Source organism: Falco biarmicus, chromosome 3, assembly GCF_023638135.1.
Source record: "Falco biarmicus isolate bFalBia1 chromosome 3, bFalBia1.pri, whole genome shotgun sequence".
Lineage (NCBI taxonomy): Eukaryota > Metazoa > Chordata > Aves > Falconiformes > Falconidae > Falco > Falco biarmicus.
Genome location: NC_079290.1, coordinates 11,946,398 through 11,959,313, shown reverse-complemented (window position 1 = coordinate 11,959,313; position 12,916 = coordinate 11,946,398). Strand labels below are relative to the sequence as shown.

The 12,916-nt window shown below is 41.7% G+C and overlaps 1 protein-coding gene across 1 annotated transcript in view; it reads right to left on the bottom strand.

Annotated features, from left to right (window-relative positions):
- Nucleotides 1-12,916, bottom strand: part of ANKH (ANKH inorganic pyrophosphate transport regulator) — a 111,127-nt gene that overhangs the window by 23,332 nt on the left and 74,879 nt on the right. Inside the window, exons 6-8 of the mRNA XM_056331285.1 lie at nt 12,311-12,445; nt 9,662-9,754; nt 5,776-5,871 (exon numbers count right to left, since the gene is read on the bottom strand). Of these exons, the coding sequence (XP_056187260.1) occupies nt 5,776-5,871; nt 9,662-9,754; nt 12,311-12,445 (324 nt within the window). The remainder of the gene's footprint in view (nt 1-5,775; nt 5,872-9,661; nt 9,755-12,310; nt 12,446-12,916) is intronic.

Sequence of the window (12,916 nt, the reverse complement as noted above, 5' to 3'; positions counted from 1 at the left end):
CTGTAATATTTTATTACAGAATATAAAAAGTGGTCTAATTAGAATATACAAAGTAATATTGTCAGTATCAGAAACATTTTAAAGCTATCATTAGACTCCTCAATCACCTGACTATAAAGCAGATGACATTTTGACATATATTGACACACACATATTCAACTCTCAGGCCCAAACATGTAAACTAGTAAACTGACCAGATGTTTGCTCCTAAGTACATTAAATGTAAACTTTCACTGAGATTTAAATCCAATGCAGGTTACCTGGCATTCGAATTTGGTTATCACAACACAACTGATGCATATCAGTTTGCTGAGCTTCAGTGCCTGAGCATTCATTGTAGTTGAAACTTCATGGAACGATTGTTTTTTATGAAAGTGTTTTACAGTTACTACCAGTCTGTGGTTTGTAACAAGTAAATCTAAAATTGGTAAGCCTTGCATAACCCATACACATATCTGAGCATAAATGTGAAACCTTTCCCTCCACTTTATCTTTCAGTCTCCTTTTGGAATAGAAAGGAATGAAAAATCACAAGGCAAACTTGAACAGCTGAATTTTCTTAAGTGGTGTCCACTGATTAAATGTAAGGTAGCATTCTACACAGTTAGCTCCTCCCCTTAATCAGTCTGTTTATTCACGGAAACTGCTACTTTTCCTGTTTGTCCGTAACTATGTGTCCATTTACAAAAAAAGCAAAACCGCATTGAAGTGCCTTTTATAATAGCACTGGTACTATTACACTTAAAAGCCGGAAAGAGCTTTCAGCTGTTTCTAATAGAACATGTGTTAAAATGGAGGAGTACTGTGCAAGTCTCCTGCTGTACGTTAACTTGGTGACAGACAGATGAACGTGACATGGTACGCACAGCATGTCCGCCTTGCCACCTTGAGCCTGTCTTATTGGTAAGGGAAAATCTGTTGTAATACAAAAAGCACTCAAGAATACGAAGATACCACAGGTCACGTGTCTTGGTGACGCTTTAGTTAACGGGAACCGTGCTGCTAACAGGAGCAGGTGTTTGGAAATGTATCCCTAAAGCACCGTGGTCTGTCCCACCTGAGGATGCTTGAAGGGGAAGCTGAACTGAATAGCGTAGTTCACTAACTACGGCTGTAAGAACGGATTGCTCCTTCCCTGGTATAAACAAACAAGTAATTACAGACCACTCTTAGTGATGATGAGCTAGGGAACTTTCACAGTGGTCTCTGAGAAGCTGCTTTCTGTGATCGGCATCGTGTATGCTCCTCATGCAATGATCTTGCTTCAGCCAGCCACGCTTTTACCCCAGTGGCAGTCACTTATACGAGGGTGCTCACATCTCTTGTAAGACATCGCTTGCCTTCCCAGCTGACTGAGATATGAACAGATGCCACCACGTGCAGTCCCCTCAGAGTTAAATGTCCCACTTTCCCTATAGCTGCTTGCACAATCGATGGCCTGCTTTCACCTCAGGGCACTCAACTTCACTGACTTGCACAGGGTATGCACACAGACATGTGCATGAGGGCATGGCTATGACTGCCACATGGAGTGGGCAGCAGCAGGTGCAGCGACGGAGCCTGTGCCCTCCCAAAGGAGCCCTCTGCTCATCAATTCCTGATAGCAGGCACTAACTAACATGAAATCAGCCTGGAAAGCCTTGTAGCTCAGAGGCAGATGACCAAATGCTAATCACATGGCTGCCAGAAGCTAACATTAGCCAGGGGAAAGGAACTTAACTGACTGCGACTTCTGTATCATCGCAGAAGACTTAAGGAAGAGCTCAACTAGAGAACGGAGACAGAATGAAGGGAAAGAAAAAAAAAAAAAAGGAAAGAAAGAGAAAGGTAATTTGGCAGTAGCTGTGCCCTACAGGCTGCCTTGGAAACCCCCTGAATTCTGCACTGTCTATACTTGTCTACATGTCTGAGCTCAGAGACACTACCACTATTCTAAAAATAAACATGCTGAAGTGCAGCCTATTTGTTGTTACTCCTGCTGGGTAAGGCAGGGTTCCCTTGAGTAGCTCACTCCTTGCACAGCCCGCCTCTCTGTGCACGGCTTACAAGCAAGGGAATGCCCTCCTTGACAAAGTAAACCTTTGCTGCAATGGAGAAATGCAGTAATATAGCACCCAGACAAATTATTTTGGGATTTCTTCACTATACTGAGGCTGACACATCCCACAACCAAAGGGATGTGTGCTAGAAATGCAGCAGTTTTCCTTCTCATCAGTCTGTGTCTTCACTTAGTTTACAAGTATGCAGTGATCTCAGGGCTGAATTGTAAGGTCATCTGAACAGGTCTAGCATTGAACCAAAGGAGTTTAGTTCTTCAGCAGCCTTCTCTGGCAATGGCAGGAAGTCTTGTAGTCAAAGCATTATCTCTACTTATATATAAAATGAAGCATTTTTTCCTGAAGTGCCTAATGGCAGTAAATTAGCAAATAACTGCAAGCAGCTTTATGCACACTCTTTAAGCTGAGATATTTTTTTTTTATTATTTTACCAAGCATGCCTTATTTTTTAAAATCAGAACAAGTCTCTTAATTGTATGGGCAAAATTCTTCAGCTGAGACCCTTCCTTCTGCTATTTAAAGTTTACATTCAGTTACATAGTCACAAAATAGGGCTGTTGGAAGGAGTCACTGCTTCCTTACAACCAAAGCTGTGTCAATATGACTAATCACATCAGCTCACTTACGCATTGGGAGTCCAATGGCTTCTATTTACAGCCTTTAAATAAAAGAGCTTGTCTACATGTTTTTCACTAAACAATACAACCAATTCCCAGTTTCTGAAGAAGCAGCTTTGATACCTGCCTGATGCTTCAGAGCCGTAAGACAGTACTTATGATTACACTTGGCAGAACCTATTTGCATGCTCTCCAGTCAGCCTGGGAAGGCTCAAGTGCAGCCTTTCAGATCCCATGAAGATTTAACCCCCCCTCAACTTATGTTTCTTAACAGAACTGTGCCTTTTTTTCTACTCTGACCCAATACTGCCACTATCAACAAGAGTGAACAAGGGCTTCTGCTGCACTAGTAGGTTTATAGTACTTCTTGTGCAGGTATGACTGGTCTGTGGAAGCAGGTAGGACATTTTTCTTCCAACTCTATGAAAAAGCATGTCTTCAATGATTGAGAGGTTTTCCAGAATTTTACACTGGAAGGGTACTTTCCTGCATGGTTGCTGCTCATACTAAAAGTTTCACTGTTATTTTTTCCAGTGGTTAATGGACTTCCTTTATCTTTCCATCTTCCTGAATCCTCCTATAGATCATCCACTGGAGAATGCATTCACATGATGTGTCTAAGTATTTGACTTGTTTTGATCTCTCCGTCAGCCTGGGTGCCTGTTTCCCACTTTCTCACTGATCCCCAAGAACAAGGTGTTACCAATGGTGATGCCACTCATTGCAGTAGAGTCCCTCCAGAAAAACACAGCAATCACCAATGACTGCGAAAGCTCAGCTACAGTGGCCATCTGAGCTGGCTGTGAGAGAGACAAATTTGAAGTCCAGTTCCTTAGAATGTGTGGCACGTGATAAATTGACTCGTACCGACACCTACTGAGCTTGTGTGCTGAACCATTTGCAGGCTCAGGCCCTTGAACCAAACTGAGATTTTAGAGCTCACGTGTCTATTTTTCTGCTCTGTCTGTTGACAAGCAATCCTAAGAATCTGTCACTAGTAGGCAAAAATAGAAACAGGACAGGAAAAGCTATGGACCTCAAAAGTGTTTCTGGAATTGCAGTGTGGATAAATCTCTCATGATGAGCTTATGAAAGAACTGCCCTTGAAAGTACTATGGAGAATTTTGGGGAAAAAATATCCTGTGAAGTTGCAAAAAAAAAAAAAAAAAGGCTGTTGAAGTAATTAAAAATTACTCTGCAGAAGATGGTGATAGTAATGTGAGAAGTTCATGATCAGAACTCCAGTAAGCTGACAAATGCCTAAAAGGGTTAAGAAAATGATCAGTTCAGAGAAAGCTTTGAGAGTGAAACTATTCTCAGAACAGTTTATAAAGAGGAAAGCTGTTCCCTTCACGCGTCTGTAACAACACTGACAGACTTCAAGGGAGGTTCCAGCTGTACAGAACATAACCTCAGCCTGGCACAGCACACAAGAGAAAACCTCAGTGTGTGTGATGGTAAGTAACGTGTGAGCTGTGGAAAGTCTCCAGACAATGGCCAGTTCAGTGGAGGGGTATGTGTCTCCATTACATGCTGTAGGAAATCCAAGTTAGAACCAGAGCTGTTGGTCTCTAAGCCACATGAAAATTGTTCAAGCTTAAGTCTAGGAAATTAATAGAAGACATGCCACATTGGCTCATGCAATTCTGTGTTCGATGGTGGCCAGTTGTAGCTGTTTAGGGAAAAAGTATATGAAATAAAGAGCTGAAGAAATCTAATTCAGTTCTGTATGGATGGAATCGCTTAATTTTCAATTGTGAAGTAAGACAGAGTACCACATCCCACTTTCTCAGGATGTGACAAGTGGCGGGGGATGGTTACACATACTTCAGGCTTGTGTACTGCAAGATTTCCTCTGATGTAAATTAGTTTCTCCTAGTGTATAGGCCACGTGCAACTAAATCAGAAAGTCTCTACACTAAAATGAAGGGGAGTGAGAAATTATGTCAGCCCTCTGATACTCAACAGGAAATTTGTGAACATGGGGAGAAGAGAGTTATAAAGCAGCCAGCCACTCCATGGAAAGTACTCAACACTGGGGATAAAGCTCCTGGCTGGGGGTGGGACCGGCCCTGGCTGCCAGCCCCTGCCATGACTGACCTGGTGGTCCTGGCGCCTGGTGGTGCCATCACAGGAGCCAGCCCAGGACTCCTTAGGACACCATGGACAGATCACAAATATGCTAACGACTGTCATGGACAGAGCTACGGTTGCTAATGCAAGTCCACCTCAAGTGGAAACAGGGCGGGTTGACCAGCTCCAAGCACTAATGTAAATCCATCCTGTGTAGAAACATGAGTTGGATTTACCCTGGTCATCTGCTCCATTATTTGCTATGACCCTCACCACCTGCATGAGTTTTCTTCAACAACTGCCTGTTTGTTGCTAAGAAGACTTGTGCAGAAACAAGTTTTCTTGGGGAAGACGCACTGTATGTTTGTGCAAGCTGGCCATTTTGAGACGCTGCAGCAAAATTTCTCCCTGAATGTCAGCCCCTTGCAATGCCTCCCAGCACAGGCGAGGCTTTAGATCCTTTTGCCAGTGTCAGCACCACCTCTGAGACTGCCCTTTTTAGCTCATTTTGAGAGTAAACGAAACCAACAAGCATGAAAGTAACCCCAGCATGGAAAGCCAGTGCTGTGTGAGGGGCAGGGAATAGCTATGGCCGTTCCCACATGTGCTGCCTTTCCCACCATCCACAGCAGCTGACGGACGCCTGGGTACAGGGTGCACGTGAGACAAACGTGGTCTGTCATTTCCCTGACGTGCTGGTTACCAGCGGTTTTGTTCATTAAAAAAAAAAAAAAAAAAAAAAGATCTCTGATAGATCTCCTTGCATGTGGAGACCGACTTGAAATGAAAAGTACTGAGAATGAAATAAAATAATGCTAGCCCTTAAGATATCTAGCCTGAGTTAATGATAGCTTATTTTCTTAGTGCTCCAGTACTATGATCACACTTCCTCCTCCAGATAAATGCAACAGAGCTCCGTAAGAAAAGACAACTCACCTTTCTTGAACCGCTAGTGCTTTTAGCATTAGGTAGAGGAGATAATTTTCTGGTTGAGTTGAAAGCCAAAGAGTTGAACAAAGGTTTCTTACCGTTAAGGATAATGCCATGCACACAAAAGTGAACTTCTTGATATGTGTCGCTGTGACGGTGCTGTTGGTGTTCACCAATTTATTGCTGGGGTTATTCTAGGGTAAGAGAAAGAGATAATGAGCATTAGCTTGGCTCCAGACTACTGGGACGCTGACGGCACCAGGGTCACGGGTTGGGCCTGACTGTCTGTGCTCTTGCATGTCCGCCTTTGCTTGTCTGCTTTTTAACCTCGTGCCTTCTGAGTACTTTGTACCACCACAGAATATCTTCCGCTTAAACTGACAGCAACTGCTCCTATGGTCACCGAATGCTGAGTAACCTCCCTACTTTTCTAAGGAGTGAGTCCTATTTAACAAATTCAGCTTTGAAAAAGGGTGGTAGCTCTTTCTAAGGAAACTCCATGTGATTTTTTTTTACCTCAGTTTAAAGCCTGTAGCATGTTTTCACAGGAAAAAGAGGATTGCATTCCGTTTTACCAGAGTGGTAGCAAATCCATACACCAATGCCAGCACCCTTACTGATACAATTAGACAAGTAGGTAATATAAACAAAGTTCCTGGAACAGCTGGCTCTGTTAATGCAGTTTAATGAACAGAACATAATTAGGACTATTAGATGTTCTACCTTGAACATGGGCCCTGTACTCACATGGCAGCCAAGTTTTATTTAAAACAACAACAAAAGCCCTCTTCCAAATGTCCAATATAGCAAATGAAGCTGAAGATTTAAAATTGCCCTCAGGGAACACAAAAACAAACTAAATGGTCTGTGAAAGGAGAGGATGGGATATCAAAAGCAGGGTGCCATTAGGAGCCCTGTAGCAATAGGCTGTTGGGTCACCTATTGCATTTACCCTGGAGCTGTTTGAAATACACGTGTGCACCCATGCTGACAAAACCTGCACCTTGAGATGTGGTACAACATTTAGTCATCCTTGATGTAACTCAGGTAGAACAGCAGTATCTGTCACATGGTCAGCCTCCTTTACTGAAGTTGCTCATAAGAGAAACAGAAACTTATGCAAATACATCTTGGGAGTGGACAAACCAAACGTGAGGTCTGTGAAGAGTACACCATTTCACATTCCACTAGTTGATGGAATTTTGCAGTTTAAAGCTTTTGTGGAGATCGGTGAAGCAACAGACAGCCCCACAGTCCTGCCTAAATATCTGCTTGGAAGTTTGGGTTCATGACAATCCACGTAGACAACCCAGACCCTAAAGAAGGAAGCAACTCCCATATCTGCTGGTTTTGGGAACACGTGTTGAAAACTCTCTGCAAACATTTTATTCATGCATCTATTGTTATTTCTTGTGTTTCTGAAGAAATACTTTGTTACTGTTAGCTTTTACATATGTGAGGATAGGCCTCACATATATAAGGATGAGAATGAGAATCGCTTGCAAGTGTTTAAACAAACTCTGTTGCATGGCTCAACTTTCTAACAAGGCTAAAATAACAGAGAGCACACACAAATCCAGCCATCCAAAAGGGCTGTGAATAAAAAGGACTCTCGTTTGGTCCTACCTTGCTGCTGCTAACTCTGCCCTTGCTTTATTCTGCCCTTTGCTCTAACTCTTGACCACATACTCTTTATTCCTATCTCTTGCACACCATCTAGTTCTTGGATCAAAACACTATGCAGATTACGGAGCAAAAAGAGTATCCATTCTCATTTATTAATCAGATAAATATCATTCACAAGTCCTCTCACAGTCAGTATTGTTGGTCTGAATCAGATGGCACAGGCCATTAAGAGTAAAGGCATCATCACCATATAAAACAGCAGAAAGAGCACAGAACTAGAATATGCCTGTTGTCTTTCAGAAAATCAGCAGTAACCCTCAACCTGAGTGTAACTGCTAGGCTAAGAAGTTGCTCTGGACACAGAGTCTTATAAAAGACTGAAGCAGGACCCTGCATCCCTCTTACAAATGTGAACAGAGGCAACAATTTCCCTTTGAAGACAAGAAGCAGACTTCTCCAGTAGAGCCACTGAAGAGGGGCACACTATCTGGATCCCAAGTACCATCAGTTAGCTAAGGCATAGCAGTGTGCTTCTGATGATCATCAGCATTGCCAGCTTTCTGAGTTTGCATGCATGCAAATTGTTTCGGCATCTGAAAATCACAATGGAAGCTTTACAGAGTCCAGAAATAAAATGTGCTTCTACCTGGACTCCTCCGAGAAAGCTTTAGCTTAAGGAAACAAAGCTTTTGAAAGGCACGGTGACATGCGAATGACATGGGACCAAGAGTAAAGCAATTCTCACAGCAATATAAAAAAAAACCCCACTGTGGGTTTCTGGTTTGGTGGAGGCATTTGCACACAAGGTTGCCAGGATGAGACCCTTTATACTGCTGCTACCTTAGCTAGCACATTTTATGCCAAACTGCTCTTAAAACAGGCAACTAAAATCCCCGTTATATACTTTTCTGGCTATTAGATAAACTGTACCTATCTACGTCTTATCCTGGCTTTTTCTTCCTCACTTTTTTTCCACAAGGGCTCTATGAGAAGCCTTTTAACTGAAATCAGCAAGCAGACAAATCATGGTCTAATCCTGTCACCACTAAAGTTGTCAGCACGTCTTCCACCAGCTAAAGGAGACCTGAATTTAGGAGTCTTAATAGCTGCTAATTTTGCTTGGCAATAGTGCTTTTGATTGTGGCTCTAACAGATGAGGTTAGCAGCCCTTGTGTTTCCTGTTCCAAAACATTTTTAACTTGCAGGTTATTGGTTTTTCATCTGCCGTTCCCTTTCAGTAGCATGACCTCTGAGAAAGCCTGCATGCAACATTTTATCTGACAGGTCAATTTAGTTGCACACAGGCAAGTTAGGAAGTCACGACTGATTTTACTTTCTTTGTTTTGTTTTTAAATACTCAGAAATATGGTGGGTCGTATCAAACAGGGTTTGCTTCAGTTAAGTACATCCCACAGCAAGCAAACATTTTTTTTCATCGGTACTTGGAACCAGAAAGTTCAGTTACTAATTGGTAAATAAAGGGAAGGAGGGGATCTGGCATTTGAATTAAGACGGTCACAGGACACAAATGTTCTTCGCACAACATATGGGCTAGTGAGTACCAGTTCTAAAACCGAGCAAAAAAAGTGTCTAAACAAAATTAATTTTGGTTATATTTACTCTGTGCTCAATTCCAGGAGCAGTCCTACTATGCTTATGTAATTACATGACCTGCCAACAAAAATCTTCATAGTCTTGGTCAGCTAAACCAGTGCTACTGAAAAAATTTATGTTATCTGTGTTACTGTCAGTCTGTGAAACAACCTTTGCTAAATACTGAGCAAATGAACCCAAACCCATTTGAGAGATACTGCAGAATCTGCAGCAGAGACGTGAGCTTGCTCACTCACTGATGGACACTTTGTGAGCAATCATTTCATTAGCTAAGTAGCTACATCGTAGTGAGTAAGTGAGGACTTTTTTTTTAATCCTAAAAAATACAGCACCTATCTATTCAAAAGGTAGCATAATACCTTGTAACATGGAGCTAAGGTTAAAACCATAAATCAGACCACAGCTTGAAGCCACCAAAATGCAATTCATTTTAACTAGGATTTTAAGGAAACCTAATCAGTGGGACAAGGAACAATAGGCAGCAAAAGCAAAAGTAAAGAGAAGCAAGACAATAGATGGCCATTAATAGAGCCCTATGTAATCTTTGGTTGGTTTATTTTTAAAGTAATCTGTTACACTTGATTATGGAGCCATGAACTAATTTTCTTCATATTTGTTTGGCAGAAATTCCTCTGACATCACTGAAGCCACCCCTAGATTAAAATGTAACAGAGAGAAAGAGCGGGACCATGCATGCAAAAATAGAAAAAAGGTATTTATTATACCTCCAGCATGGGCACTCACCTTGTCAAAAGCAGGGTATACTGCTCTGATCTCTGTCAGCCAGCCATACGGCATGTGTCCCACAGGATACGTAGCTGTCAGGATCGCCACTGCCTGTGAAGACAGACAGGGAAACACGAACTTCAAATCTTTGAACAGAGCAGTTAAACTAACACAGGATGCCATTTCCTACCAGTATCACCACATTGACCTTGACACAGCAAGAAACCAGTCAGGCAAATGGAAGCTCTTTGTTTCAGAAAGACCATCAGAGTGGCCATCATTTGTTTAAAACTAGGCCCTTTTGTACTTTCACAAGTGCAGTCCAAGAGGTGCATCAAAGATATAACACACACACACCCCGCCCCACATATTAATATATGAAAGATTTTGCTGATACTTCCGATTTCTAAAGAAAAAGTCCAAACACATGTACTTCATGTCTTTCACATAGGAAGGGTGTTTAGGGAGCTCTTCCTGTAGCTGCCTGGAATCTGTGGTCACCCCAAGTTTTCTAGTCCTCAGAGACTGTGTGCATCTGTACAGAACTGCCTGACTCTTAATTCCAGAAATCAAAGTGTTTGATGGCCTTTTGTTTGCAGGTTCAGATCTGATACAATCCACCTCAAGTCAGGTTCATTTTACATCTGGCAATGGTAGCATTAAGAAAGACTTTTTTTAAAGTAATGATGTCTCTGTTTCACTCCTAAACTTTTGATGCACTCTTTCTTGGTTATATCCGAACCCGTTTTCTCATTATAAATGCAATTGCTGTCCTTGCTTGGTTAAAAGGTCTATACAAACATGGGACCGTGTAGCAAGCTAATTTGTTCCGTGTGCTGTTTAAAAAGGAGGAAAGTAGTGATATCCACAGAGAGGAAGAGAGTGGGATAGATTATTCCATGTTAATAATAGCTTTAATAATGTTTAATGTACCTTGAAAGAGTAATTGGTTCAAAGAAAACAAACTGGAATTTTAAGACAGCACCCCTTTTTAATTGCAATCCCACTCCCATTATTTATTTTCAGCAGAACTTCCATCTCTATGCAATCTAACTAGGTTAAATCGAATAACGAATATAAAAGATACTTTGCTTATTTCCTTGATGAAATCCAAAAAGACTGCAAAGACACAGTAACTGTTAAAGAAAACAGTATTTCACTAACACATTTGGTATGCTAGATTCCACTTAAACTATCAAAGTTTTTAGCAGTGATTTTTCTTCCAGTATTTTTCCCCAATTGGTGGAATCCCCAAAAATGGCATGAAAGCTTTCCTAAATGTCTAGAACCTGTATTTGACAGATGAAAAAGTCCCCCATCAAAGGCAACACCAAAAAAAGGTACCCCAATCACCATGACTGTGCTGGCAGTCCAGACAGAAGCAGTGGGAGCTGGTCATGCAAGTGGACTTGTCCTCACGAACATGCTACAGCCTAGCCCTTCACAGGGACCTCCTGTCCACACCTGAAGTTGCTGATATTATTGAACAGGGGACCTATGAAATTCCTGTGTACACTGATGTTCCAGAAATGTACGTTATCTGTGTTGCCAGTACCTCCCTTTTCAGAGGCAATTATTTCAGAAATCAGAGGAAGTTGAAATGGGACCATTACTGTTACTGTAAAAAGGCCAGCAGACCACCAGCTGTGACAGGTTTGGAGTCATCCTAATAGCAACACAACGCAATTGTCTAGCTAGCTGTCAAATGTGATATATCTAAAATCAAAAGTTACCAAGAAATGCAAAACTTATCTCTGCTAACCCACTCTGGCTCCTCTTTTTCTGAGACTGATATTAACATATAGACTGATTCCTGATTTACACATGTAAAAGCATTACATTTCCTAAATTGTCTCTCCACCACTGATTATTTGCAGTCACTGGCAACTTCTGGGTGAGTGAAGTACACAGTATCAAATATGTCAAATTAGCAGTGCTGACAGAACTTTTGTTAGACATCAGCTGTTTGAATTTTCCTTTCCGTGTAGTATCTTACAGCTTTATTTTTTCTATAGAAAGAACATGAGAGATTTGCTAACGGCTGCATGGACCTAGACATCCTCCCACTGAAACTGGCAGCAAAAGTCCCCCTGACTTCGTAAAAGAACAGGTCAGCTGATGGTGAGCATTGGTGAAATCTCTGCATTAAAATCAAAGTCCAGCTCCCATCACCTGTAGGTGACTACTGGAGTAATGTGAAATTCCTCAAGAGAAACAGGGTGCATTTCATATCGCAATCAGGAGACAATTTTTTTTTACGTGCTTCCTTCAGCCTCTACCCAATTCCGTGTGATGCACTGACTTCTAATGGTAGCTTCACATCAGTTTGCACAGCCATAAATACACATGACAGGAAACAGAGGAACATGGGACTGCTGATAAGTCCTAAAATTTCTGGGATATGAATGATCAGGAGCGTATGTACTTATATGTAAAGCATGAAAACCTGGGATGCACAAACTGCTCAGTGAAAAAATTCTACTGCTCTTGTTGAGGGTGAGGTCCCACTGGGCCTGGCAGAAACCCTCATGGTAAGAATCCAAGCACTCTCTTCAAGGATAAAGAGACAAGGCATTTTCTTCTTGTCAGCATGGCTGAGAAAAGAAACACGGAGGTAACTCCATGTAAAGGATCATTTGCAGTAATAGAGAGCAATGAATCTCTTACCTCTGTGGCTGAAGAACTGCCACCGAGGTCCCGGGAGACAAAAAGGTTGACAATGGGCCTACTTATTCGCTGAGTTGCCAAAATTAATGCCAAAGGCCACCAGAAACTCAGCATCTTCCTTATCGTAGCCTCTCCCTGCAACACATAGGAAAAAGCAAAAAAAAAAAAAAAAAAAAAAAGGGTGTTTGGAAAAGAACATGGCAGAACTGAATCAAAAGCACAGAGAACGGATTTTTGCTTTTCCCACCCACTGTCAGTTCTGGTACATTCATTACAATAGTTTTCAATATGAGGAACCTAAAATATTTTCACTCTTTAGCAATACTGATTCAAAAGAAGCTGTGTCATGGATCTCAATAAATAATGCATAAGATATCTATCTGCATAATTTGTTCTGGCTGCCAGACAAAGATACGTGAAAACCAATATGACATTCGGGGAAAATGAGGAATTTTGAGACCCTATTCCCTGTGAAATAAGGTGTCCAGTCAGTTCATGCTGTGCTGTCTTACAGCTCAGTATAAAGCTCAGTACAGAGGTGCTCAGTAGACAGCACATCTGTACCACAGTACACAGTTGCTGGAATATTTTCTACCATGACTCTTT